Source organism: Capra hircus, chromosome 17 (genome assembly GCF_001704415.2).
Source record: "Capra hircus breed San Clemente chromosome 17, ASM170441v1, whole genome shotgun sequence".
In the NCBI taxonomy this organism is placed as follows: Eukaryota; Metazoa; Chordata; class Mammalia; order Artiodactyla; family Bovidae; genus Capra; species Capra hircus.
Window position 1 is genome coordinate 55,355,216 of NC_030824.1, and position 27,887 is coordinate 55,383,102.

At 38.2% G+C, this 27,887-nt stretch overlaps 1 protein-coding gene across 1 annotated transcript in view; it reads right to left on the reverse strand.

The window, feature by feature from the left end:
* INPP4B (inositol polyphosphate-4-phosphatase type II B) overlaps positions 1 to 27,887 on the reverse strand; it is a 736,226-nt gene that overhangs the window by 233,933 nt on the left and 474,406 nt on the right. The window contains exons 10-11 of the mRNA XM_018061563.1: positions 25,906 to 25,978; positions 8,919 to 9,066 (exon numbers count right to left, since the gene is read on the reverse strand). Of these exons, the coding sequence (XP_017917052.1) occupies positions 8,919 to 9,066; positions 25,906 to 25,978 (221 nt within the window). The remainder of the gene's footprint in view (positions 1 to 8,918; positions 9,067 to 25,905; positions 25,979 to 27,887) is intronic.

Here is a 27,887-nt window from a genome sequence, read left to right on the forward strand (position 1 = left end):
CTGACCAGAGATCAAGCCCTGAGCCTTTGGAGTGGGAGCACTGACTCCAAGAGACCCTAGGCTACCAGAGAGCTAACCCTAGGGAGTACCAGATAGTGAGAAATGACACAAAGGAAACCACTTGAACACAAGACCTGGCATCATCACAACACCAGCAGCACCCTGTGCAGGACGCTTCATCTAAACAACAAACAAAAAAAAATACAAACCCAATCATCAGCAGACAGGATTACCACCTCAGACTTGCACTTCAGAGGAAAAACAAGCAAACAAAGAAACTCAGCATAAATCTCACCCTATAGGAAGCTTACACAAACCCCTGGATCAACGTTAGGAGGGCAGAAACCAAAAGGAAGAAAGAATTCAGCCTTAAAGCCAGGGAAAAGGACACCTCACACACAATAAGTTAAATATATATATATAAAATGAGAAGCCTAAGAAACAAATGAAGGAACAAATTAGAAACACAGAAGTCCAAGTAAATGAAGCAGAAATAGGCAAACTACCCAAAAAAGAATTCAGAATAATGACAGTAAAGATGATTTAAAAAACCTTGAAAACGAAATGGATAAAATGCCAGAATCAGTTAACAAATACCTAGAAGAATTAAAGAATAAACATACAGAGACAAACAACACAATTACTGAAATTAAAAATACTCCAGAAGGAATTCATAGCAGAATATCTGAAGCAGAAAAATGAATCAGTGAGCTGGAAGATAAAATGGTGGAAATAACTTCTGAAGAGCAGAATAAAGTAAAAAGAATGAAAAGAACTGAGGATAGTCTCAGAGACCTCTGCTGCCACTGCTGCTGCTAAGTCGCTTCAGTCGTGTCTGTGGGACCCTATAGACAGCAGCCCACCAGGCTCCACCATCCCTGGGATTCTCCAGGCAAGAACACTGAAGCGGGTTGCCATTTCCTTCTCCAGTGCATGAAAGTGAAAAGTGAAAGTGAAGTTGCTCAGTCGTTTAGCGACTCCATGGACTGCAGCCTACCAGGCTCCTCCGTCCATGGGATTTTCCAGGCAACAGTACTGGAGTGGATTGCCACTGCCTTCTCCACAGAGACCTCTGGGACAATATCAAATGCACCAACATTCTAATTATAGGGGTCCCAGAAGAAGAGAAAAAGAAAGGGTATGAGAAAATGTTTGAAGAGATTATAGTTGAAAAATTCCCCAACCTTAAAAAGGAAATAGTCAATCAAGTCCAAGAGGCACAAAGAGTCCCACACAGGATTAACCCAAGGAGAAACACACCAAGACACATGCTAATCAAACTAACAAAGTCTAAATACAAAGAAAGAATATTAAAAGCAGTAAGGGAAAAGTAACATACAAGGGAAACCCCATATACTTAACAGTTGATCTTTCAGCAGAAACTCTGCAGGCCAGAAGGGAATGACAGGATATATTTAAAGTACTGAAAGGAAAAAATCTACAACCAAGATTACTATACCTGGCAACGATCTCATTCAAAATTGATGGAGAAATTAAAAAGCTTTTCAGACAAACAAAAGTTAAGAGAATTCAGTACCACCAAACCAGCTTTACAACAAATGCTAAAGGGACTTATATCATGAAGAAATATGAGAGAAGAAAAAAGATCTACAAAACATCCCAAACAATTAAGAAAATGGCAATAGGAACACATATATCAATAATTACTTTAAATGTAAATGTATTAAATGCTCCAACCAAGAGACACAGACTGGCTGAATGGATACAAAAACAAGACCCATATATATGCTGTCTACAAGAAACCCACTTCAGACCTCAAGACATATATAGACTGAAAGTGAGAGGATGGAAAAATATATTCCATGCAAATGGGAAGCAAAAGAAAGCTGGAGTAGCAATCTTCATATCAGACAAAATAGATCTTAAAATAAAGAATATTACAAGAGATAAGGGAGGACACTACACAATGATCAAGAGATCAATCCAAGAGGAAGACATAACAATTGTAAATATCTATACACCTAACACAGGAGCATCTCAATATATAAGACAAGCACTAGCAGATATAAAAAGAGAAACTGACAGTAACACAATAATAGTAGGAGACTTTAACACCCTAATCATACCAATGAGTAGATCATCAAAACAAAATTAATATGGAAAAACAAGATGAGATGGATCTCATTAATATCTTCAGGAAATTCCATTCAAATGCAGAAGACTACACCTTCTCAGGTGTATTATATATGTACAAAGAACATTCTCCAGGATAGACCACATCCTGGATCACAAATCAAACCTTAGTAAATTTAAGAAAGTTAAAATTGTATCGAGCATCTTCTCCGACCACAATGTTATGAGACTAGATATCAATTACAAGAAAAAAACTTTAAGAAACACAAACACATGGAGATTAAACAATACATTTCTAAATAACCGAAAGGCTACTGAAGAAATCAAAAGGAAAATCCAAAATTTTCTAGAAACAAATGACAGTGAAAACGTGACAACTCAAAATGCATGGGATGTAGCAGAGGCACTTCTAAGAGGGAAGAAGTGAGTGAAGTCGCTCAGTAGTGCCCGACTCCTAGAGACCCCATAGACTGTCGCCCACCAGGCTCCTCCATCCATGGGATTCTCCAGGCAAGAGTACTGGAGTGGGTTGCCATTTCCTTCTCCAGAGGATCTTCCTGACCCAGGGATCAAACCTGGGTCTCCCACATTGTAGGCAGACGCTTTACCATCTGAGCCACCAGGGAAGCCTAAGTTTATAGCAATACAATCCTACCTCAAGAAACAAGAAAAACATTGAATAGACAACCTAAGTTTACACCTAAAAGAACTGGAAGAAGAAGAAGAACAACAACAACAAATTAGTAGAAGGAAGGAAATCATAAAGGTCTGAGCAGAAATAAATGAAAAAGAAATGAAAGAAACAATAGTAAAGATTAATAAAACTAAAAGCTCCTTCTTTGAGAAGATAAAAAAATAAACTGACAAAACTTTGGCCAGATTCATCAAGAAAAAGAAAGAAGAATCAAATCAACAAAATTAGAAATGAAAAAGGAGAGGTTATAACACACAATGTAGAAATACAAAGGATTATAAGAGACTATTATGAACAACTATATGGCTATAAAATGGATAACCTGGAAGAAAAGGACAGATTATTAGAAAAGTCCAATCTTCTAAGATTGCACCAGGAGGAAATAGAAATTATGAACAACCTAATTACAGGCACTGAAATTGAAGCTGTGATCAAAAATCTCCCAAAAAACAAAAGCCCAGGACCAGATGGCTTTGCAGGAGAATTCTATCAAACATTTAGAGAAGAGCTAATGTCTGTCCTAAAACTCTTTCAAAAAACTGCAGAGGAAGGAACACTTCCAAACTCATTCTGTGAGGCCACCATCACCCTGAGGCCAAAACCAAAGACTACAGAAAAAAGAAAACTATAGGCCAGTATCACTGATGAAAATAGATGCAAAAATCCTCAACAAAATTTTAGCAAGCAGAATACAGCAACACATCAAAAAGTTCATACACTATGATTAAGCTAGGTTTATTCCAGGGATGTAAGGATTCTTCAATATATGTAAATCAATCAATGTGGTACCCCATAGCAACAAACTGAAAGGTAAAAAACATATGATAATTTCAATAGATGCATAAAAAGCCTTTGACAAAATTTAGCACCCATTTATGATTAAAACTCTTCAAAAAACAGGCATAGAAGGAACCTACCTCAACATAGTAAATGCCATATATAAGCCTCCAGCACACATTATTCTCAATGGTAAAAAACTGAAAGCATTCCCCCTAAGATCAGAAATAAGAAAAGGGTGCCCACTTTCCCCACTGTTATTCAAAATAGTTCTGGAAGTCCTAGCTATAGCAATCAGAAGAAATAAAAGGAATACAGATCAGAAAAGAAGAAGCAAAGCTCTCACTATTTGCAGATGACATGATACTGTACATAAAAAACCCTAAAGATAGTATCAGAAAATTCCTAGAGCTAATTAGTGACTTTAGCAAAGTTGTAGGATACAAAATCAATACACAGAAATCACTTACATGTCTATATATTAACAATGAAAAATCAGAAAGAGAAATTAAGGAATCAATCCCATTCACCATTGCAACAAAAATGATTAAATATCTAGGAATAAACTTACCTAAGGAGACAAAGTTATGACCAACCTAGATAGCATATTGAAAAGCAGAGACATTACTTTGCCAACAAAGGGCCGTCTAGTCAAGGCTATGGTTTGTCCAGTGGTCATGTATGGATGTGAGAGTTGGACTGTGAAGAAAGCTGAGTGCCAAAAAATTGATGCTTTTGAACTGTGGTATTGGAGAAGACTCTTGAGAGTCCCTTGGACTGCAAGGAGATCCAACCAGTCCATTCTGAAGGAGATCAGTCCTGGGATTTCTTTGGAAGGAATGATGCTGAAGCTGAAACTCCAGTACTTTGGCCACCTCATGCAAAGAGTTGACTCATTGGAAAAGACTCTGATGCTGGGAGGGATTGGGGGCAGGAGGAGGAAGGGATGACAGAGGATGAGATGGCTGGATGGCATCACTGACGTGATGGACGTGAGTCTGAGTGAACCCCGGGAGTTGGTGATGGACAGGGAGGCCTGGTGTGCTGCGATTCATGGGGTTGCAAAGAGTTGGACATGACTGAGCGACTGAACTGAACTGAACTGAAGGAGACAAAAGAACGTTTCTTTTTACATAGAAAATTATAAGACACTGATGAAAGAAATAAAAAATGAAACAGATGGAGAGATATCCCATGTTCTTGGGTAGGAAGAATCAATATTATAAAAATGACTATATTACCAAATGCAATCTACAGATTCAATGTGATACTAAATTACCAAAGACATTTTTCACAGAACTAGAAGAAAAAATTTCACAACTCATATGGAAACACAAAAGACGCCGAATAGCCAAAGCAGTCCTGAAAAAGAAGAATGGAGCTGAAGGAATCAACCTTCCTGACTTCAGATTATACTACAAAGCCACAGTCTTCAAGACAGTATGGTACTGGCATAAAAAAAAAAAAATAGAAATATAGACCAATGGGACAAGATAGAAAGCCCAGAAATAAACTCAGGCACCTATGAGTACCTTATATTTGACAAAGGAGGCAACAATATATAATGCGGCAAAGGCAGCCTCTTCAGTAAATGGTGCTGGGAAAACTGGACAGCTACATGCAAAAGAATGAAATCAGAACACTTCCTAACACCATACACAAAGATAAACTCAAGATGGATTAAAGACCTAAATGTAAGACCAGAAACTATAAAACTCTTACAGGAAAATAGAGGCAGAATACCCAATGACATAAATCAAAGCAAGATCCTCTATGACCCACCTCTTAGAGTAATGGAAATAAAAATAAAAGTAAACAAGTGGGACCTGATTAAACTTAAAAGCTTTTGCACAGCAAAGGAAACTATAAGCAAGGTGAAAAGACAACCTTCAGAATGGGAGAAAATAATAGCAAATGAAACAACTGACACAGGATTAATTTCCAAAACATATAAGCAGTTCATACAACTCAATACCAGAACAACAAACAATCCAATCAAAACATGGGCAAAAGACCTAAACAGACATTTCTCCCAAGAAGACATACAGATGGCTAACAAACACATGAAAAGGTGTTCAACAATGCTCATTACTAGAGAAAAGGAAATCAAAACAATGTGATATCACCTCACACCGCTCAGAATGGCCATCATCAAAAAGTCTACAAATAATAAATGCTGGAGAGGGTGTGGAGAAAAGGGAATGCTCTTGCACTGTTTGTGGGCATGTAAATTGATGTAGTGACTATGGAAGGCGTATGGAGAGGGTCTGGGTGGACTCCAGGAGTTGGTGGTGGATGGGGAGGCCTGGCGTGCTGCGATTCATGGGGTCACGGGGAGTCGGATGCGACTGGGCTACTGAACTGAACTGAACTGAGGTACCATAGATACAGTTTTGCCTTGTGTCTATTGAGAAGTTTGAGTGAGGTTGGTGTAAACTGTAAAATTATGACTACATTCATTTGATTGGATATGGCTTCCAATTATTTGTATAATTGGTTCTGGAGATATCATGGGAAGTCAGTTTCCCCAAGGGAAACTGGGGTCCATGAAACATGAACTGTCTTTGATCCATGGGAATCACTTTCTGCTTTTTCTGGCTTTGGAATTAACTTGTTTAGATATCTCATACTGGTGGAATCACAGAACGCTTGTCCGTTTTTGGTCTGGTTTATTTCACTTAATATAATGACCATAAGGTTCATCCACATTGTAGCATTGTCAGAATTACTGACTTTGAAGGGCTGAATCAGATTCCATTGTGTGTATACCACAGTTTGTTTATGGAGTTGGCTGCCATGGACACTTAGATTGCTTCTGTTTGTTTGCCAGTGTGAATCATGCTGTTGTGACTATGACTGCAGAAGTATGCATTTTTTCAGCCCCTTTTCCCAAGCCTTTTGGGTACGTAGCATGAATTAGAATTGAACTGTGTATTTATTCCATGTGTTAGTTTTGGAGTAATTTCTGTAATGTCTTGCACAGTGGCAGCACCATTCAATGTACTTTTTTATATGGTAGAATACTGTTCAAGCTTTTGAATATACCCTGTGTTGCATATTCAGTCACCTACCGATGGACACTTGAATGGGTTCTACCTTTGAGCTATTGTGAATAATGTCACTATGAATATTTGTGTACCAGTTTTTGTTTGAATTATTAACAAATACATAGTACTATATATGAAAGAAAAAAAAAAAACTAGGAATAAAACCACCAAATGACCCAGCAATCTCACTCCTAGGCATATACCCTGAGGAAATCAAAATTGAAAAAGACACATGTATCCCATTGTTGATTGCAGCACTATTTACAATAGCTAGAACATGGAAATAACCTAGATGTCCATCAACAGATGACTGGATAAAGAAGTTGTGGTACATATACACAAGGGAATATTACTCAGCCATAAAAAGGAACACCTTTGAGTCAGTTCTAATGAGGTGGATGAACCTAGAACCTATTATACAGAGTGAAATGAGTCATAAAGAGAAAGATAAACATTGTATTTTAACGCAAATATACGGACTCTAGAAAAATGGGTTCTGAAGAATTTACTTACAGGGCAGCAATGGAGAAACAGACATAGAGACTAGACTTATGGACATGGGGAGAAGGGAGGAGATGGTTGAGATGTATGGAAAGAGTGAGATGGAAACTTACACTACCATATGTTAAATAGCCAATGGGAATTAGATGTATGGCTAAGATACTCAAACAGGGGCTCTGTATCAGCCTAGAGGGGTGGGATGGGGAGGGAGATGGGAGGGAAGTTCAGAAGGGAGGGCATATATGTATACCTATGGCTAGTCAAGGCTATGGTTTTTCCTGTAGTCATGTATGGATGTGAGCGTTGGACTGTGAAGAAGGCTGAGTGCCAAAAAATTGATGCTTTTGCTCTGTGGTGTTGGAGAAGACTCTTGAGAGTCCCTTGGACTGCAAGGAGATCCAACCAGTCCATTCTGAAGGAGATCAGCCCTGGGATTTCTTTGGAAGGAATGATGCTGAAGCTGAAACTCCAGTACTTTGGCCACCTCATGGGAAGAGTTGACTCATTGGAAAAGACTCTGATGCTGGGAGGGATTGGGGGCAGGAGGAGAAGGGGACGACCTAGGATGAGATGTCTGGATGGCATCACTGACTCGATGGACATGAGTCTGAGTGAACTCTGGGAGTTGGTGATGGACAGGGAGGCCTGGCGTGCTGCGGTTCATGGGGTTGCAGAGAGTCGGACATGACTGAGTGACTGAACTGAACTGATGGCTGATTCAGGTTGAGATTTGACAGAAAACAACAAAATTCTGTAAAGCAATTATCCTTCAATAAAAAAAAATTAAAAAAAGGTGTAAGCTATAAATGAGGATCACATATGTGATGAAAATTTTTCAAGTGCTCAGTAGTCATTTTTAAAGAGCAAAAGAGATGCATATAAAATTAATAATATATTGTATTTAACACCAATATAGGCAAAATTGTTATTTAACCTTTCATTATAAAATTGGTCTTTTCCATTTGTGTGCGAAGAATTTGAAAACTGCGGTTTGTGTTTTACACATATGTAACATCTCAAATTGAACTATTCATACTGCAAGTGATTAACAGTTCTAGCAGCCAAACATACTGGACAATGCCAGTCTTGATTTTTATGTTACCATCATACTTTACGATGTGAAATAAGTCAGACAGAGAAAGACAAATATATTATACTGCTTATATTCAGAATCTTAGAAAAATAATATAAATGAACTTACTTATAAAATAGAAAGACTCACAAACTTAGAAAACAAACTATGGTTACCAAAGGGGAAAGGTGAGGTGTGCGATAAATTGGGAGTTTGGGATTAACAGACACACACTGGGGTGTATAAAATGAATAAGCAGTAGGGTCCTACTGTAGAGCTCAGGGAATTGTACTCAATATTCTGTAATGACCTATATGGGAAAAGAATCTGAAAAAGAATGGATATATATATCTATGGGCTTCCCCAGTGACTCAGCAGTAATGCAGGAGCTGCAGGAGACATAGGTTCTTCTCGAGTCAGGAGGATTCCCTGGAGGAGGGAATAGCAACCCACTGTAATAGTCTTGCTGGGAAAATCCCGTGGACAAAGGAGCCTGGTGGGCTACAGTCCATGGGGTTGCAAAGAGTCAAATACAACTGAAGCCACTTAGCATGCATACGTATATGTATAACTGAATCACTTAGCTGTACACCAGAAACTAACAAAATCTTTTAAATCAATGACAGTCCAATATAAAATAAAAATTTAAAAGAAGACCAAAATAAAAAAAGAGAAAATGTTCTACAGAAAAAGTAATTAATGTAAGAGATGATCATAAACCATTTTCTCTTACCTACACAAATCTTCTTTGATTTGAAGAGAGATCAATTCCTTAGGAATATGAAAAGAAAGTATGCTCTCTGACATCTGCTCCCGGATTTGCATCCACTTATTGTCAGAAGTGGGAAATCTGTATAATTTACACACTGGGTTCTTTAACACTGGAAAAGGAGACAAAAATCAAGGTTAATAGTCGGATTATAAAGATATGTCCATTAGATAAAGATCAATTAACAATATCATTAATCAGGCTGCCATTCTGATTATTTATTTGATGAAAAATTTTTATTATAACCCATAGTGTATTTGAGTTCCTAAGAATTTTCTCCATACACTTTATTTTTTTTAGTAGCTTCTGGGACATCAGTCTTTATTAAATTAAAAAGTGATACATCAAATTCCAATTCATAAAGTGGCCACTGTGGTTCTCTGATATACTGCCTAGTAATTCTTTTCCCTTCTAAAGATTTTCTTATAGTATATGTATTTATAACTATAGATGAAAATATATGGATTTATATATCATACATACTTTGAAAAAATATATTTCTGAATTTCTTCCAATCACTCTTAGTCAACTTTACCCACTTACGTAGTAGGTGACAACTGATATGTTATATTAAAGGTTCTAAATGATCCTACTACCAAAAGTGATTTATTTCTTAAATGTCAAAAGGTTTATTCCTAGTTTAAGATCTATTAAAATTCAAATATCATTCATACTTCAGTGCCACTAAGTCAGTAACACAGTTTCCTGAAACCATACTTTATTAGAAGCAGAATAAGGAGACTAGGAACAAACTGAATATTTGGGGTGGATGGGCAGTGATTAGGGGAAAAGCAACATGGTCATGGCATTAAGGATTTTAGAAGATTACAAGAAAAAGTATAAGACTAGATATTAAGATAATACTTGAGACACCTTTTATGAGGCCAGCATTCCTGCTGCACTACCAAGCCCTACATTTCAGGGCAAGGTTTTATCTCCACTGCCGTTGGGCAATGAATGTGAGAGAAATACATCAAAGTTTAGTGAACAACAAAATATCACATCAATCACCAGTCAAGTATCTAGGATTGTTTGGCTCCAGCTTACCAATAAAGCTAACTAAAAACAGAATTTGATATTGAAGTGGATGTAAGACTTTAATAATGCCCAGCCTGGAATGTGGCCCAAGTCTCTCCAATGTATAGAGTAAAACACCTTTCAACATTTCAGAGTTCCAAAAGCCTGTGAATGCATGTGTGCTGTCACTTCAGTTGTGTCTGACCATTTGCAACCCTATGGACTGTAGCCTGCCAGGTGCCTCTGTCCATGAGGTTCTCCAGGCAAGAATACTGGAGTGACTTGCCATGCCCTCCTCCAGGGGATCTTCCTGACCCAGGGATAAAATCTGTGTCTCCTGCATTGGCAGGCAGGTTCTTTACCACAAGCACCATCTGGGAAGCCAATAAGCCTGTACCACATTTATTATTTCGATAAATATATATACATACACATACATACACACATACATACATATTTCTGAGCATTAAAATGAGGGACTATTCATCCGTTCTGCAACCACCATTCTCAGTGGCTCAGTCTGGACATTATCATTGTTAAGGAGGTACCATCTCACACCAGTCAGAATGGCTGCCATCCAAAAGTCTGCTGCTGCTGCTGCTAAGTCGCTTCAGTTGTGTCCGACTTTGTGCAACCCCATAGACGGCAGCCTACCAGGCTCTCCCATCCCTGGGATTCTCCAGGCAAGAACACTGGAGTGGATTCCAAAAGTCTACAAACAATAAATACTGGAGAGGGTGTGGAGGAAAGGGAACCCTCTTACACCGTTGGTGGGAATGCAAACTATGGAGCATGCCACTATGGAGAACAGTGTGGAGATTCCTTAAAAAACTGGAAACAGCAATCCCACTGCTGGGCATACACACTGAGGAAACCAGAATTGAAAGAGACACATGTACCCCAATGTTCATCGTAGCACTGTTTATAATAGCCAGGATATGGAAGCAACCTAGATGTCCATCAGCAGACGAATGGATAAGAAAGTTGTGGTACAAATACACAGTGGAATATTACTCAGTCATTTAAAAGAATATATTTGAATCAGTTCTAATGAGGTGGATGAAACTGAAGCCTATTAAACAGAGTGAAATAAGTCAGAAAGAAAAACACCAATACAGTATGCTAACACATATATATGGAATTTAGAAAGATGGTAATGATGACCCTATATGCAAGACAGCAAAAGAGACACAGATTTATAGAACAGTCTTTTGGACTCTGTGGCAGAAGGCGAGGGTGGGATGATTTGAGAGAATAGCATTGAAACATGTATATTATCATATGTGAAACAGATCGCCAGTCCAGGTTTGATGCATGAGACAGGGTGCTCAGAGCTGGTGCACTGGGATCACCCTGAGGGATGGGATGGGGAGGGAGGTGGGAGGGGGTTCAGGATGGGGAACAGATGTAAACCCATGGCTGATTCGTATCAATGTATGGCAAAAACCACTACAATATTGTAAAGTAATTAGCTTCCAATTAAAATTTCAAAAAAAGTACATCAGAAACCTTGATAGAAACATGTCATTCTTCAATAACCAGATTCAAAGCTCCCAGTACACTTCTCTATTTCCTATAAGTGTTATCTAGAATGTGCACTTTTTAAAAACACCAATGTGGTTTAGTCACTAAGTAGTGTCCGATTCTTGCAACCCCACGTGGACTGTAGCCTGCCAGACTCCTCAGTCCACAGGATTCTCCAGGCAAGAATACTGGAGTGGGTTGCCATTTTCTACTCCAGGGGATCTTCCAACCCAGGAATCAACCTGGGTCTCCTGCCATTTCAGGCAGATTCTTTACCCACTGAGCTACGAAGGAAGATAAAAACACCAATATAAGCCAGAAAACAGTAGTATATTTCCAGTACGTTGAGAGACAATATTTTAAATCCAGTATTGTATGTCCAAAAGGATTATATTTTTGCCATAAACATGACCTTTAAGTCTTATGAATCAGACTATATCACACACCATATTTAAGGCTAATTACACTTTCTCATTTTGGTGAATTATAACTGACATAATATTATACTAGTTGCAGGTATATAATGTAATGACTCAGTGTTTGTATATATTGTTAAATGATTACCACAATGAGTCTTGTTAATATCTGTCACCATACATAATCACAAATTTTTTCTTGTGATGAGAACTTTAAAAATCTCTCTCAGGAACTTTTAAACATGCAAAACAGTATTATTAACTATAATCATCATGCTGCATATTATGTCCTCAAAACTATTTTATAACTAAAAATCTGCATGTTTTGATGCCTTCACTCCCATCCCCTGTCCCTCATCTCTGGAAACCACCAATCTGTCTTTGTATGCGTGAGTTCTTTTTTTTTTTTAATTTGTTATGCTTTGGTTTGCTTTCAGATGCTACATATAGGTGAAATCATACAGTAGCTGTCTTTCTCTGTCTGATATTTCACTTGGCATAATGCCCTCAAGGTCTATCCATGGTGTCACAAATGGCAAGCTTTCATTCTTTTTTACGGCTGAATAATATTCTATTCAGTGTGTATGTGTGATCTGTGTATCACGTTTTTTTATCCATTCATCTGTGGACGCTGAGGTTGTTTCCAAGCCTTGTCCACTGAAAATAATGCGGCAATGACCACTGGGATGCATGTATCTTTTTGAATTAATATTTTCATTTACTTTGGCTAAATACACAGAAGAGGCAGTGCTGGATCATACGGTAGTTCTTCTTTTAGTTTTTTAGGAAATCTCCATATTGTTTTCCACAGTGGCAGTACCACTTAACATTGCCATCAACAGTGCACAAAAGTTTCCTATCTCCACATCCTTACCAATAATACTTGTTACATCTTGTATTTTTGATACCCTTTCTAACAGATGGGAGATGATATCTCACTGTGGTTTGGATTTGCATTTCCCTCATGATTGGTGGTTCAGACAGTAAAGCGTCTGCCTACGATGCAGGAGGCCCAGGTTCGATTCCTGGGTGGGGAAGATCCCCTGGAGAAGGAAATGGCACCCCACTCCAGTACTCTCGCCTGGAAAATCCCATGGACGGAGGTGCCTGGTGGGCTACATCCATGGGGTTGCAAAGAGTCAGACACGACTGAGCAACTTCCCTTTCATAATTGGCGATGTTGAGTAACTTTTCATATACTTGCTGGCCACCTTTGTCTTCTTTGGAAAAACATCTATTCAGATCCTTTGCCCATTTTTAATCAGATTTTGTTGTTGTTGTTGTTGAGTTGTAGGAATTCTTTACATAATTTGGATATTTGTCCTTATCAGATATAGTTCCTTTTATATGAAATACAGAAACCTACACCCCATGAAAGAAACTATGGTATTTAATTCATCTTTAAAGTGACAATATTTCAAAGATGTAAGAATTTTACTAAAACCTCTATTGCCATAAACTTGGAAAAGAAAAAAGTATATATGTAGGCAATTCAATATATTGTAAGTCAAGTTAAATCATTTATAGGATATTAGGAATTCTAATATAACTAACATGGTCAGGAATATAAATGAATCATTTTATAGTAAGATAAAAACTCAGCCTCTGTCCAAATTTTCCCTTTGTAATCTAAGTAAATATTCAATTACTTGGGTTATCTATATTTAGTACATGCACTGCTTATTAACCTCTGTGTTTTTTTTTTTTTCAAGATTACACAGAATCTTTGTATCTTCCAAACCATGTTGTCTTGCTTTTAATAAAACAATTATTATTTTTAGAAGATTTATACTTTTAATTAGGTTGCAAAATATAATATTCCTTATTTTATTTATCTCAAAACCAGTCCTTCAACTTTTGATTCTACTGTTTCATTTTAATGCTCTTCAATGTATTCTAAATATAAACCTTTGTTGAAATAACGTAAGTAGACATCAAGGACAGTATGATTAACGTGCTCCGGAATTCTCCTGTGACCACCCCAGACACAAGGTCCAAGACCCTGTGAAAACGCTGCTAGTTTTTAAGGAAAACGCTTGAGGCAAATAATAAACAAAAAATCAGGTCACTTCATCTCCCTCCCAGAATTCCCAATTATATCTCCCATCTAACTTTCATGCTATACATTGTAAGCTTTTGAAACTCATAAATCTCTAAACAGTGATACTAAATTTGAGATAGTTATAAGGGTCTGAATGCAGACGTAGTGATATCCACTTTACACCCCAGTTTGATCCAGCAGCATTGCTTATTGAAAACCTACTAAAAGCAAGAACGTCTACTCTGTATCCTAAAATGTCATATAACAGAGTGAGGCTTAGAAAATAAAAATCAGTATATGGTCTGCAAAGACTATAAAACTCTTAGAGGAAAACATAGGCAGAACACTCTGTGACATAAATCACAGCAAGATCCTCTATGATCCACCACCTAAAGTAATGGAAATAAAAACAAGAATGAACAAGTGGGACACAATTAAATTTGAAAACTTTTGTAGAGCAAAGGAAACTGTAAACAGGGTGAAAAGGCAACCCTCAGAATGGGAGAAAATAACAGCAAATGAAACAACTGACAAGGGATTTATTTCTAAAATATACAAGTAGCTCATGCAACTCAATACCAGAAAAACAAACAACCCAATCAAAAAGTGGGCAAAAGACCTAAGCAGATATTTCTCCAAAGAAGACATATAGACGGCTAACAAATACATGAAAAGATGCTCAACACTGCTCATTATTAGAGAAGTGCAAATCAAAAGTACAATGAGATATCACCTCACACCAGTCAGAACGGCCATCATCAAAAAACATGTGAACAATAAATGCTGGAGAAGATATGGAGAAAAGAGAACCCTCTTGCACTATTGGTGGGAATGTAAATCGATACAACCACTGAGGAAAACACTATGATGATTCCTTAAAAAATTAGGAAAAAAACTACTGTGTGACCCAACAATCCCACTACAGGATATATTCCTTGAGAAAATCATAATTGAAAAGGACACATGTACCCCAGTGTTCACTGCAGCACTATTTATAATAGCTCGGAAACGGAAGCAACCTAGATTCCCATCGACAGAGGAATGGATAAGAAAGCTGTGATACATATATACAACGCATTACTCAGTCAGAAAAAGGAATGTATTTGAGTCAGTGAGGATGAGGTGGATGAACCTGGAGCCTCTTGTATAGCGTGAAGCAAGTCACAAAGAGAAACATACAAAGTATATTAACACAGACCTACGGAATCTAGAAAGATGGTACTGATGACCATATTCACAGGGCAGCAGTGGAGATGCAGATGTAAAGAACGGACTTATGAACAATGTTGGGGGTGGGATGAACAGACACAGCAGCATGGAAACATACACACTACCTTATATAAAACAGATAGCCAGTGGGAACTTCCTGTATGCCTCAGGGAATTCAAACTGGTGCTCTGTGACAACCTAGAGGGGTGGGATGGGATGGGAGGTGGGAGGAAGGTTCAAGAAGCTGTGGACATATGTATACCTATGGCTGATTCATACTGATGTATGGCAGAAACCAACACAATACTGTAAAGCAATTATCCTTCAATTAAAAATAAATAAATTTTAAAAAGTCAATAAATATATGGTCTGACTTTTAATTACCATGAAATTTGTTCCACTGGTTACAAACAGATCAGAGATGTTCTCAGCTCAAAATTTTGCTGGGTTCATAGTGGGAAGATATTTGCCATCCTCACATAAAAGAAAGTTGTGGTATTCATGTATCAAACATTGAACAGTGGGCCATAAATAACGAATGCTTTTGTCATTTCAGAAATGCTTCTGCCCTATAGCAGAGACACAAGTTCAACCATTCTGCACACACAATCCAGCTGTGGAAATGAGCCCACCACTTTCAGCTCTGGCTTTCCACTGATGCCAAATGTTTCTTCATAGAAAAGGTGCGTTGCTGACCGTATAATAAGCTCAACTCACTTCCCACGTGGCTCGGTGGTAAAGAATTCACCTGCCAGTGCGGGAGACGTGGATTCGATTCCTGGGTCAGGAAGATGCCCTGGAGTAGGTTGTGCCAACGCACTCCAGTACTCTTGCCTGGAAAATTCCATGGATAGAGGAGCTTGGTGCACTGCAGTCCATGAAGTCCCAAGAGTCAGATGTGACTAAATACACTAACAACAACTATCTAACATCTATTATAAGTTATTTTTAGAGAGCCCTACATATACTGTCTTCCTTTTTTCCATTGCTTTTGCCAGAACAACTGCTAAAAATATCATGTGATAGATTCTACCAAGAGAATAACAGTAAAGAGATTTTAGATCCCACCACGGTTCCAATAATGACTTAACTACAATACTGCAAAGTAATTAGCCTCCAATTAAAATGAATACATTTATGAAAGAAAAAAAAGAATAAAGTTCTAAGCTAGTCCAGATCTGAACACATTCCCTCTGAGATCTACCCCCTAAGGTGAACACAGGGACAGAAAGCAAATGACAGATTTGTTTCTCCTAAAATCACAACACAACTCGAATGTCTAGACTGTTTATTCCAGACCCTGTAAAGGGCCTTTTAAATAAGGTAGCACACCACCTGCTTTTCTATGGCTTTCAGCAATTGTGGAAGCCAAGTGTTCCAGTTCTAAACTACCAAGGTAAAGATGCCAAGGCTATGTTCAACAAAGCCAACACATAGGTGGCACATAAAAAAAGATGGCTGTTCAAGCAACCTGGGGCAGAAAAAGACAAACCAGAGAGGTATCATAGGGTCGATTCTTTTCTATGTCTGTGTTGGGACATCAGAGGATTAGACGGAAGTTTGGAAATACAGGAGCCCCAGGTTCGATCCCTGGGTCAGGAAAATTCCCTGGAGAAGGAAATGGCTACCCACTCCAGTATTCTTGCCTTGATAATTCCATGGACAGAGGAGCCTGGTGGGCTATGTGGGGTTGCAAGGAGTCAGACACTGAGCAACTAACACTTTCACTTTCCTTTTGGGAATATGGATTCAGGGTTGAAGGGATCATCAAAATGTGAAACAGTTATCTCATCGGGGTGTCTTTAACATAGTTCTCCAGACAAAGCTTATCTGTGATTGTGCTTAGTCACTCAGTAGTCTTTGCAACCCCATGGACTGTTGCCTGCCAGGCTCCTCTGTCCATGAGAATTCTCCAGGTGAGAACACTGGAGTGGGTTGCCATGCCTTTCTCCAGGGTATCTTCCCAACCCAGGGATGAACACAGATCTTCCACACTGCAGGAGGATTCTTTACCGTCTGAGCCACCAGGGAAGTGCTCATCTGTGATTATCTTCATGCAATTTCCTGCCTTCAGGAGGTGGTAGAAATCACATATATAAATGGAATCTGACTTTATGAGTGTCAATCTTTACAAAATCACTGTTTTAATGTCCTATAGATTCTTGTAGAGAATCTGTTCGTTTGGTAGCTTTTAATTATGCAGTTGTTTAATAGTTTCACTATTCAGCTGAATGTACGTGTATTTCCTCTTTTCCAAATGCTGGATAATACTTAGAGAAGATAAGTCTGGGTAATCCAATTAGATAATGACACTCTCTCTTTGTAGTTGAAAATATCTTAGCTTTATATACACACATCTTAGATGTAGATTGGCTCTTTTTAAGATTAAATGAGCTCTAAAAAAAAACCTAAACAGAAATCACGAAAAGACTGTCCTATGCATAGTTATAGGAAAGAGAACATAAGAAAAGATGACAGGAGCTCTGAGAACCAGCAGAGAGAGACCGCTTTTTAAAATAATGAAGATGAAATAAACTGTTAAAAAATTAAGTCCCTCAAATTTTTTAAATTACTTTTCTTTAGGTGTGTCATACAATCTATACTATGTTATTGCTTGTGTTGCTTTGAAGCATCAAAAAAAAAAAAAGAATAGAAATAGGATATAAGCTGAGTTGGAAAAGTGCTGCTCCCCTTGGGTAGCCAAGCCCACAAGCCCCTAGCACTCCATGTTCAATTCAAGGCCATGAACAAGAAAAACTATTACAGATGTCAGAATAAAACATAAAGGTAATATTTGTGGGAATTTAGTCTCCAGCTGGTGATAACTGGTGAGTTCAGCGTGTACAATTTGTATTTTCAACTTTGGTTGGTCAGAGCAGTGATTTGTTTCATTCACTGTAGTTTCAATGATTTGTTCTGTTTATTCTCATCACCCGGTCCCATCACTTCATGACAAATAGATGGGGAAACAATGGAAACAGTGACAGACTTTATTTTCTTGGGCTCCAAAATCACTGCAGATGAAATTAAAAGACGTTTGCTCCTTGGAAGAAAAGCTATGACAAACACTAGACAGCATATTAAAAGGCAGAGAAATTACTTTGCTGACAAAGGTCCATATAGTCAAAGCTATGGTTTTTCCAGTAGCCATGTATGGATGTAAGAGTTGGACCATAAAGAAGGCTGAGCGCCAAAGAACTGATGCTTTTGAACTATCGTGTTGGAGAAGACTCTTGAAGTCTCTTGGACTGCAAGGAGATCAAAGCAGTTAATTCTAAAGGAAATCAGTCCTGAATACTCATCGGAAGGATTGATGCTGAAGGTGAAGCTCCCACACTTCAGCCGCCTGATGTGAAGAGCTGACTCATTAGAAAAGACCCTGATCCTGGGAATGATGGAAGGCGGGAGGAGAAGGGAATGACAGAGGACGAGATGGTTCGATGGCGTCCCTGACTCAGTAGACATGGGTTTGAGCAAGCTCCGGGGATGGTGAAGGACAGGGAAGCCTGCCGTTCTGCAGCCCATGGGGTTACAAAGAGTTGAACACAACTGAGTGACAGAACAACGACAATAATTCTAATCCAGTCATTAAAGGAAAGGACAAACCTAGAAAAGTGTCCCTTCCTGGTTCATCTTTCATGCTGAACAACCTGGAATGACCTGTGCCGTTCATGGAACTCAAGTTGTTTCTTGGCATTTTGCCTCTGCTTAAGGCATTCTCTGAATCTCAAAGGAATGCTCCTTTTTCCTAGCTACAGGTAAATATCCCATAAACTCAGCTCAACGAGTACCTCCTCCAGGAGGTCCTCCTTGACTTCCACCTCCTCCCTCCCTATAGGTGCCTCTCCTTGGTACTCCCCGTCCCCCTCTCTATCATGGTTCTTACCAGTTGTGCTACAATTGTCTGTTTACTGCTCTGTGCCCCCCATTAAAAGGCAAACTTTGTGAAGGCCATGACTGTGCTGTTTTCTTAACCTTCATTTTATCTCATTTCCCAGGCAAGAATATTGGAGTGTGTAGCCACTCCTTTCTCCAGGGGATCTTCCTGACCCAGGGATTGAACCTGCGTCTCTTGCAACTCCTGTACTGGCAGATGGGTTCTTTACCACTGAGCCAACTGGGAAGCCAAATCATTACTTCCCCTAGTAGGAAAACAGAATGGCCCTGACTGTGTAAATTGAGAGGAGAAAATGCAAGAAGGAAGGACATAACTAAAAACCTCACTTCAATGAAGAGCACAGGCATCAGAATGAAGGAAGGAACACCAGAGCGGAAAGTCCTTCTCATATGTGTCCACAAAATATTACCTTTTTGACTATATCATCTTCTTGCCTTTATTTTCCTTCTAGTTTACATAAGGCGGGCAATAGATGGGATGATAAAGCAGGAACAAAGCTGAAGTCTTGAAAGTGTCTGATGATTTCATTGATTACTATTAATTGATAAAGAAATTTACTCTTTCACTCAAGGTACTTAACACTCTATGTTAATACACTGTAAAGAAAACATGAAAATTCCAAAAGAGCAAGGTTAATGGTGTGAACTACTAACGCTACCAACCATATCAGGAAACAAAAGATGTTAAAGACATCAGCCATCACATGACAGCCACCTGGAAGGAGAGTCCTGAGGAAACTCAGAATGAAAACAAAGAATGTCTGCCATCCAGCTGTCAACCGCCGCAGTCATGCCAGACTCTGCACTCTGAGGAAACTCAGGACGAGGGAACACAGGATACTGGCCCCGGATAGCTGAGGCACATCTTACAGGAATGACTACAATGAGCCCAGACTTTGTATCTTCCCCAGTGGCTCGGACAGTAAAGTGTCTGCCTGCAATGCGGGAGACCTGGGTTCAATCCCTGGGTTGGGAAGATCCCCTGGAGAAGGAAATGGCAATGCACTCCAGTACTTTTGCCTGGAAAATCCCATGGACAGAGGAGCCTAGTAGGCTATGGTCCATGGGGTCACAAAGAGTCAGACACGACTGAGCGACTTCACTTTCCCTTCCTTTTCCTACACACAGAAAAGGGCTGATTTCATTAACTTGAGATGTCTGGTTTTCCTTAATTATCAATAATCTTTTAATGTTCTGGCTCCCTGCCCTTTGTTGCAAAAACTCCCATACATCCTGGCTCTTCAGAGCAGTCGCTCAGTGTGATCTGAGACTTCTATCTCCTGGGCTCAAAGCCCTGAGAAAGTCTGCCTAATAAAACATAACTCTCATCTTTACGGCTGTGCGTTTTTTTCTTTGCATTGACAATGGGCTCCACTGGATTTATTAAAACAGCAAAGTGCAAAGAAATCTGGTGAGTGAGTATAAGGATAAAAGGCCAATGTTATAAGCCAAGATGGTCCTAGATTTTATATATCATAGAGTTATAAATACAAGGGCAAATCTATTTAACTAGTATGAAGAATGTATGAGGCTTCCCAGGTAGCTCATTAGTCAAGAAACCCCCCTGCCAATGCAGGAGACACAAGAGATGAAGGTTCAATCCCTGTATCAGGAAGATTCCCCGGAGAAGGAAATGACAGCTTGTTCCAGTAATCTTGCCTGGGAAATGCCGTGGACAAAGACGCTGGTGGGCTACAGTTCATGGGGTTGCAAAGAGTCGGATACAACTGAGTACAAAGAAGACACCACCGAGATACCTTTGTTATTATAAACTGATATGATCTAAAATTTGACAAGGTAGTTAATTTAGTACCTCATGAATGGAAAGGAAAAAACAATAGACAAAACAAAGAGATCTGCTTTTTTGGCTGGAATTTCTTAGGACTCGACATGAACATAGAGATAAATATTTTTCAAAGTCTCTCAGAATCTTCCTTAAAATATTCAGAGTCACCAGTTGCTTTAGATGGGGTGGTATTGAGAATGTTGCCTGTACTTAGTCCAGTTATGTGGTATTATGAAAGGCAATTAAAATATATGGTGCCAAACGAAGCAGAAAAAAAATTAAAAATGAGAATTTAACAGCAATTTTTAGGGAAAATAATAAATCATTTTAAACGGAAATAATTCAATTTGAACATCTTTCTCAGGGACAGAAGAATAAAAGGGCAGTTTTCTGTACCTGAAGCATAAATTCAAGTGGTAAGATACACCCACTATCAGTCATTTGACAAATATCTGCTGAGTTCCCATTGCTTTCTGTCCCTGGAGACACAGAAATAAATAAGCAATGTTTCTTCTTCTTAAACAGCTCATAATTAGGCAACTGCAGTAAAGCAATAGGGCATGTGTGCTAAGGCACTTCAGTCTTGTCTGACTCTTTGTGACCCCATGGACTGTAGCCTGCCAGGCTCCTCTGTCCATAGGATTCTCAAGGCAAGGATACTGGAGTGGCTTGCCATGTCCTCCTTCAAGGGATTTTCCCAACCCAGGGGCAGAACCCACTTCTCTTACATCTCCTGCTCTGGCAGGCAGGCTATTTACCACTTGTGCCACCTGGGAAAGTCGATGGCTTAAGCCTATCTGGGGGAAAAGAATAAAAGATACAGTGGACTATTTTGAGAACACTTGTGATTCTTCCCTGAGGCAAGAAGATAAACACCAATAAACTCTCCAAATAGGGTGGAAAATACCTGTATTTAGGACTGAAAACAGGGTAGTCCTCACATTGAGATTTAGATGTTTTACAGTCATGGAATTCATCGCTGTCAGATACACCCTCTGTGAAGAGGATGGACAGCATACACGTTAATATACAGCATGAAACTGGTCTTCAAAAATATCATAGATAATTTCATGACTCAAGAAGTATAGAATTCAACGGGGAAAGACGCTGTATCAGATCGAATGCTTGCTGACAGAGCGAAACTCACTCAAAATGTGAAGATAATAGGAAATGATGACAGGGTCCATTAGCTTCTCTGATTGATCATGATAATATCAAAGTCCATGGGCTGAAGTATTCTGCAGCATTATACTTTAACAAAAAAAATGGGAAGGTTCAGGAAATCTACAGAGAACTGTTGATCTTGACAAAATTTTTTAAAGAGTTTACTTGTGGCCAGGCTTATTAAATATAAATAACTCCTGAGAAAGACAACTGTAAGTGACAAAGAACTGGATATAGGACTCCATGCGAAACTGATGAAAATGAAAACTTTCATGAAATATTTCTAAAATGAAGGTAGACACAGCAAAAGCTAAACTATGCTCTTTAGATTTCAGACATGGAGGACCAAAAAGGAAATCGAAGACTGTCGAGGTCAGTTTGGTCATCCCCAAAGTATCGATGTCCAAAAAGGCTGACCAGTCCATCAGGGTCACACCACTGTTAGCAAATCTAGGCTGTGACACCAGTTCTTCACAGAGCCTATTCAGGGCACTGGTATTACTACCACAAGAGCCCATTTGTTCTTGTTTTGCTGTAGACAAAGGCGCCTCAGTTAACGGACACCCAACGGACACTCCTCTTGACCAGGTAAGAGACTTGGTTGTTTACACTTCCCTGTGTTTAAAATTAACTTTCCCTACCCTCACCCCTGATGCAACACTCCAACAACACATAGTTTTAAGTGTTCTCACTGCCATTTTGCTTAAATGAATGCACCAATAATTAAACAGGTAACTTTCAACAACTTTGATAAAACAATTATAAAATCAAACAAAATGAGAACCTCACAATTCTTAATACTACATCCAATTCATCTCCTCTTTCAGAGAATACAAAGTCCAACAGCCGAAAGGAATTATTTTCTCCTGTATAGCTAAAGTACTTATATATCTTTTTTATGGAGTTGTAAATTCTGCCCCCTCTCCTCCTCCTCATCTTTTTTCCTCCTTCCTCCCCTCACCTCTCCAGGCTCCCAACATATACATTCAACTTGAGAGGCAAATGTGGCATGGAAACGGTGAGACCCAAGAGGGAAGAGCTTTTTCTCTGGAGCCTCACAATAGATAAGTGAATTTTCCGGGTTATTCATTAAACCTCTAGAGATATAAATAGAATAGTGAAGAGCAGCTATGAGCTATGACATCCTCTTGCGCTCAATCAGTAAGAACTTCATAACTCACTTGAGACTGGCAAGTTCCATATAATACATGAATATAAAGGCTGGGGAAGAATGTCAATACCTCCCTCCGCCTACAGATTGTGAAAAAGTACCTCATGGGAATATAACAGATTAATTCCAAAGCTGCTGAGTTTAGATGGATAAATAAGTAGAACTAAAGACCAGTGTATACAAAGACCAAAGTCAAGGGTGCATATTCTACCTACATATTCTGTGTATGTGCGATACACTTAAGGATTATGCACAGAAGGGTTTTACATATAGCACTTAGTTGTATTTTAAAATAATTTTTTAAAAATCAAGCTTTTAGAACATTTGACAGTCATTTTGTCTTATCTTTCCCTAATATACCCTGGAGAAGGAAATGGTGACCCACTCCAGTATTCTTGCCTGGAAAACCCCATCGACAGAGGAGCCTGGCAGGCTACTGTCCATGGGGTCGCAAAGAGCTGGACACGACTGAGCGACTTCACTTTCCCTAATATAAGAAGGCTCATAGAAAATATTCGTGGGATTTCCCTGGTGATCCAGTGGTTAAGAATCTGCCCTGCATTGCAGGGGACCCAGGTTTGATCCCTCAGGGAAAGAAGATTCCCACAGGGTGCAACGGGGCTTCCATGTGCGGCAACTAAGACCCAGTGCAGCCAAAGAAATAAGACTGCATTTAAAAAATAATTTCATAGAAAGAAACGATTTTTGGAAAATGTTCTAGGCACTTTCAGATTGCCTGGACCAAGGACACAGAAAAAAATCATCAGAACAAAGTGTAGAATCACCACCAAAACCGTGAGCTCGAGGAAAAGGGAAAGCAGTAATCAATCCTCTTTCACTCCGTTAGTGAGCGCATTTAAATTGTAGAATGTAGCTGCTCCCAAGACTTCCATGTCGCTTGTCTCTGTCATATTACAAATCAAAGGTTAGGAATCATACCCTAGACACTTGGAAGAGTTAATAGGCTTCCAAAACTCATGCCTTGCAGATTTTATGGCACAAGGATCAGAAGGTGCAGATTTATTTTTCTCATGTTCCCTTTGTCTCATCTTCCTTAGGTGATATATTTCTTTCTACTCTGAGAGCCACTTTTCTCTTTCTCTTTGAAATTTTTATTAAACCAATCAGTATTTTAAAATGGCATTTCCCTTTGTGTGCATAAAAAAATTACAAGGTTCACATGAGTGAATCACTTAAAAAGTGTCTTATAATTACAGTGTAGATGATTTTGATGATAATTTGATTCATTTAAACTGTATTTAACATGAGTGTAATATCTCTCACATTCAATTTTATTTCTCAAAATTGACATTTGGAGAATTAAATAGATTATCTAGATGTACTGAAATCAAGGTTTAGAGGTTTGGTCAGCTTTTAAGAGAAAAAAACATATATGAGGAAGACCCTTTGAGGATACATTAGCTATTTTAGCCACATAGATACCTTATCAAGTATTTTTATGGTATCTGGCTGGTGTAACTGTGCAGCTAGCCCCTTCCCTGTTTAATGCACATTCTTCCTGATATTATATCCTTAATAAACATTTTTTAAAACATTCCATTTGTTCCTAGATTGAGAAGTAGCTGCTCTTGTTTGGTTTAATCCTCCATTCTATTAAGTACAATTCATGGGCTTTTGGTTGCTATATTTTATTTTGAGTTCTTTGATTTAAAATGTTGCATGTCTTTCTCCATCTCTTATTATTACTAGGTTTCTGCAGGGGAAAATTGCTCATTGTTTAGGGGTTCTTTCTTAGTAACTTTGAAATTTGGTATCACTTAATCTGATTATCATGCTATCCATATCACTGTTGAAATGCACAACATAGCAAGGCTAGGAAAATGTTAAGGTTTATTTTACTGTTATACCAGCTTGTTAATTAATGGCTTTTTTAGTAACAGCATGATCTAGTAATTAAGAGCAAAGGCCTTGGGATTAAAACCGGATTAAATGTTGGACCTGCTGTGGCTAAGTAGTAATCTTGAGCAATTTCCTCGTCTATAAAATGGAGATAATAAGAGTGCCTTCTTCATAGCACATATTAGAAAACAAGGTAAGGCAAGGCCTATGAGGCATTTGGCATCTTGCCTGTCATTGTACTAATCATTATTTGCTAATATTATCACTACTGGTAACACAATGTATGTTATCATTCAGAAGTTAGTTCCATGATTTACATATATGTATATTATCACGTGTGTAATATCAGATGTCAAAGTCATCATTTACCACACTGTTCAGTGCCTCCTTGAAGTTCAAATATATTAGCATTATTAACACTACATGTATATGCACATATATATATTCACACACACATTGGAATGTACAAATGTATGTATGAACTTTTCCTACTGAATCCATATACATACTGTTTTAACAACTTTATTTTAAATTCTAGAATTAGAAAGTCAAACTAATTACGAGCTTCACATTTCTAATACATCCTCCATCTTCCTCCATCATCTGAAATGACGTCTCATTGCAGATAAAACAAAGTCCAATAGAAAAAAGGAATCTGTTTTGCCATTTAGCCAAGTTATACAAATATATTTTTTATGGAATTGTCAAGTTTACCCCTACACTGCTAACTCCCATTCTTACCAATATTTAATAAATGTTTACAATGGTTCTGTGAGGATAGTATCCAGGTTCAGTATCAACTTCTTAGAAAATTAAAATGTATGTTCACATGAAATGAACTAAGTTTCCAAAACTGAGGCACATACCAGCATTCAAAAAAGGCAGGCTATCTTTCCTGCTCACACCTTCTGGGGCTGAACATTCACAAACCAGTGCACACTAGGAAGGAAAAAGAAGAAAGAAAACACATTTGAACATGATCGAATAACGAATGAGACTCTCTTATTTGAAAACATGAGGCCATGCACACAGTTTCAAAAACTTTAGAACAAAACATTTTTGAAAACCTATTTTGAGCTGTATCTTTACGATGAACCTAGATTAACTTGTAATTATTGACTTACATATAATATGACTTTATTATATAGACTACATTTCAGTTCGAGTTAAAGACTTCTTAGGAGAGAAAATTTGTCCTTTCTTTGTAGAAAAGAACTCTCCCTAACATGCTAGGAATAGGTTCCCATTACAGCAAATCATCTATGAGAAGGTGAATATCTCTGTATTTCTGTCAGCTGGGTGGGTCGAATTTGGATCAATAAAGAGCAAATTATTTTCTAGCTTTTAAATCAAGGCAACTGTAAATAAAGGAGAAAATATATTGTAGCATCTAATTTCACAATGCAAAAGGAGACTTTTTTGTCTCTGGCAAAAGATACAAACACTTGCTCATAAAGGATGAGGGTACTCTATAAATAAGCTGATGTCCAGTTTATGAATAAGTAATTTACATACAAGCTAATCTAGAGATAATAGATGATCTATTAACCCATGAAAAATAGATTCAGCTCATGATCCTTTACAGAACAGACACTGCTCTGGACAGAAGAGAGGAGAGACAGAGAGAGACACAGAAACCCACCTCCCTTCCCCCTCCAGGGACTGGCCCTGCTCTGAGAGTCACAGCCACGGAGGTCATTGTTCATGATAGAGAAGGGACACAAACAATTTAAAACATTGATTCAAATGTTACTTTCTGTACTTTTAAAGTCCACTACTCATTCTTCTGTCATAACATTCATCACATTGCTCGGGAAATTTCTAGATGGAGAAAAATGTGCTTTCCTAAATTTTTTAGTGCTTATATTGAGGTCCCACTCAAAGAATGAATAACTGCAAAGAATTCTTAAAGTTTAGTGTTCTTTAGATCATTTTGCAACTAACCAGAAGTCAGAGGTGATTCCTTTTTTTAATCCACAGGTATTTTGTATATGCACTTTCCAAATCACCACAGCAATGTGCAAGGATCCTTAGACACATTTAAAATTCTTTATTGCTCCTATTTACAATATTTTCTCTACTTCTTTCAGCCTACACAGGGCTGTTAGAGTAATTTTTGGTAAATATTATATTCATCATATTGGTGTTTGGTTCTAGAATGTATAATGGTTATTTACTGTCCAATCAAATTCAGTATTCTCAGACTGGTCCTCAAATGCTTTCATGCTTTATCCCTGACATCCTTCCACATAATAACTAGGTACACAGCTCTAAATCATCTTTCTTTCCAAAAGAATATCATCATCGACAATATAACTTATAGGGATGGTTTAGATTAAACCTTTTTAGTGAAGAAGTCCATAATTCCCAGAAACCAGGCTATTATCCTGAGAAACTGCTTCTTTTTATGGAGGCAGTCCTGCCTCTTTGAAATCAAAGATAACTTTCTCTTCCAAACTAAAGGCCTGCTTCATTTCACCAAATGAATACAGACAAATGACTTTTATATATTTATATCTTCCACCCACACTGGAAAATCGATATTGAGGACATTTTAAACTAATATTCTTATTTTCCAATGTTGCTGTATTTTAAAATTCTACTATTCAGAATCCTCTCAAGATTTAAATCCATTGAACACAGCAGAAAGTAAGAAGCACTTAACAAATTAATATTTTCATATTTGGACTCTGGTTATTGCTTTCTTCAATTGTTTCCTGAAGTGTACCCTTTGTGTCACTATTTAGATCGAAAGTTCTCCAGGCCAAGAACCTTACTTATTTCCTTAAGCTATATTTTAAAAAAATTTTTACATTGACCTTAGAGTCGCTGCTTCAGAGAATGCAAG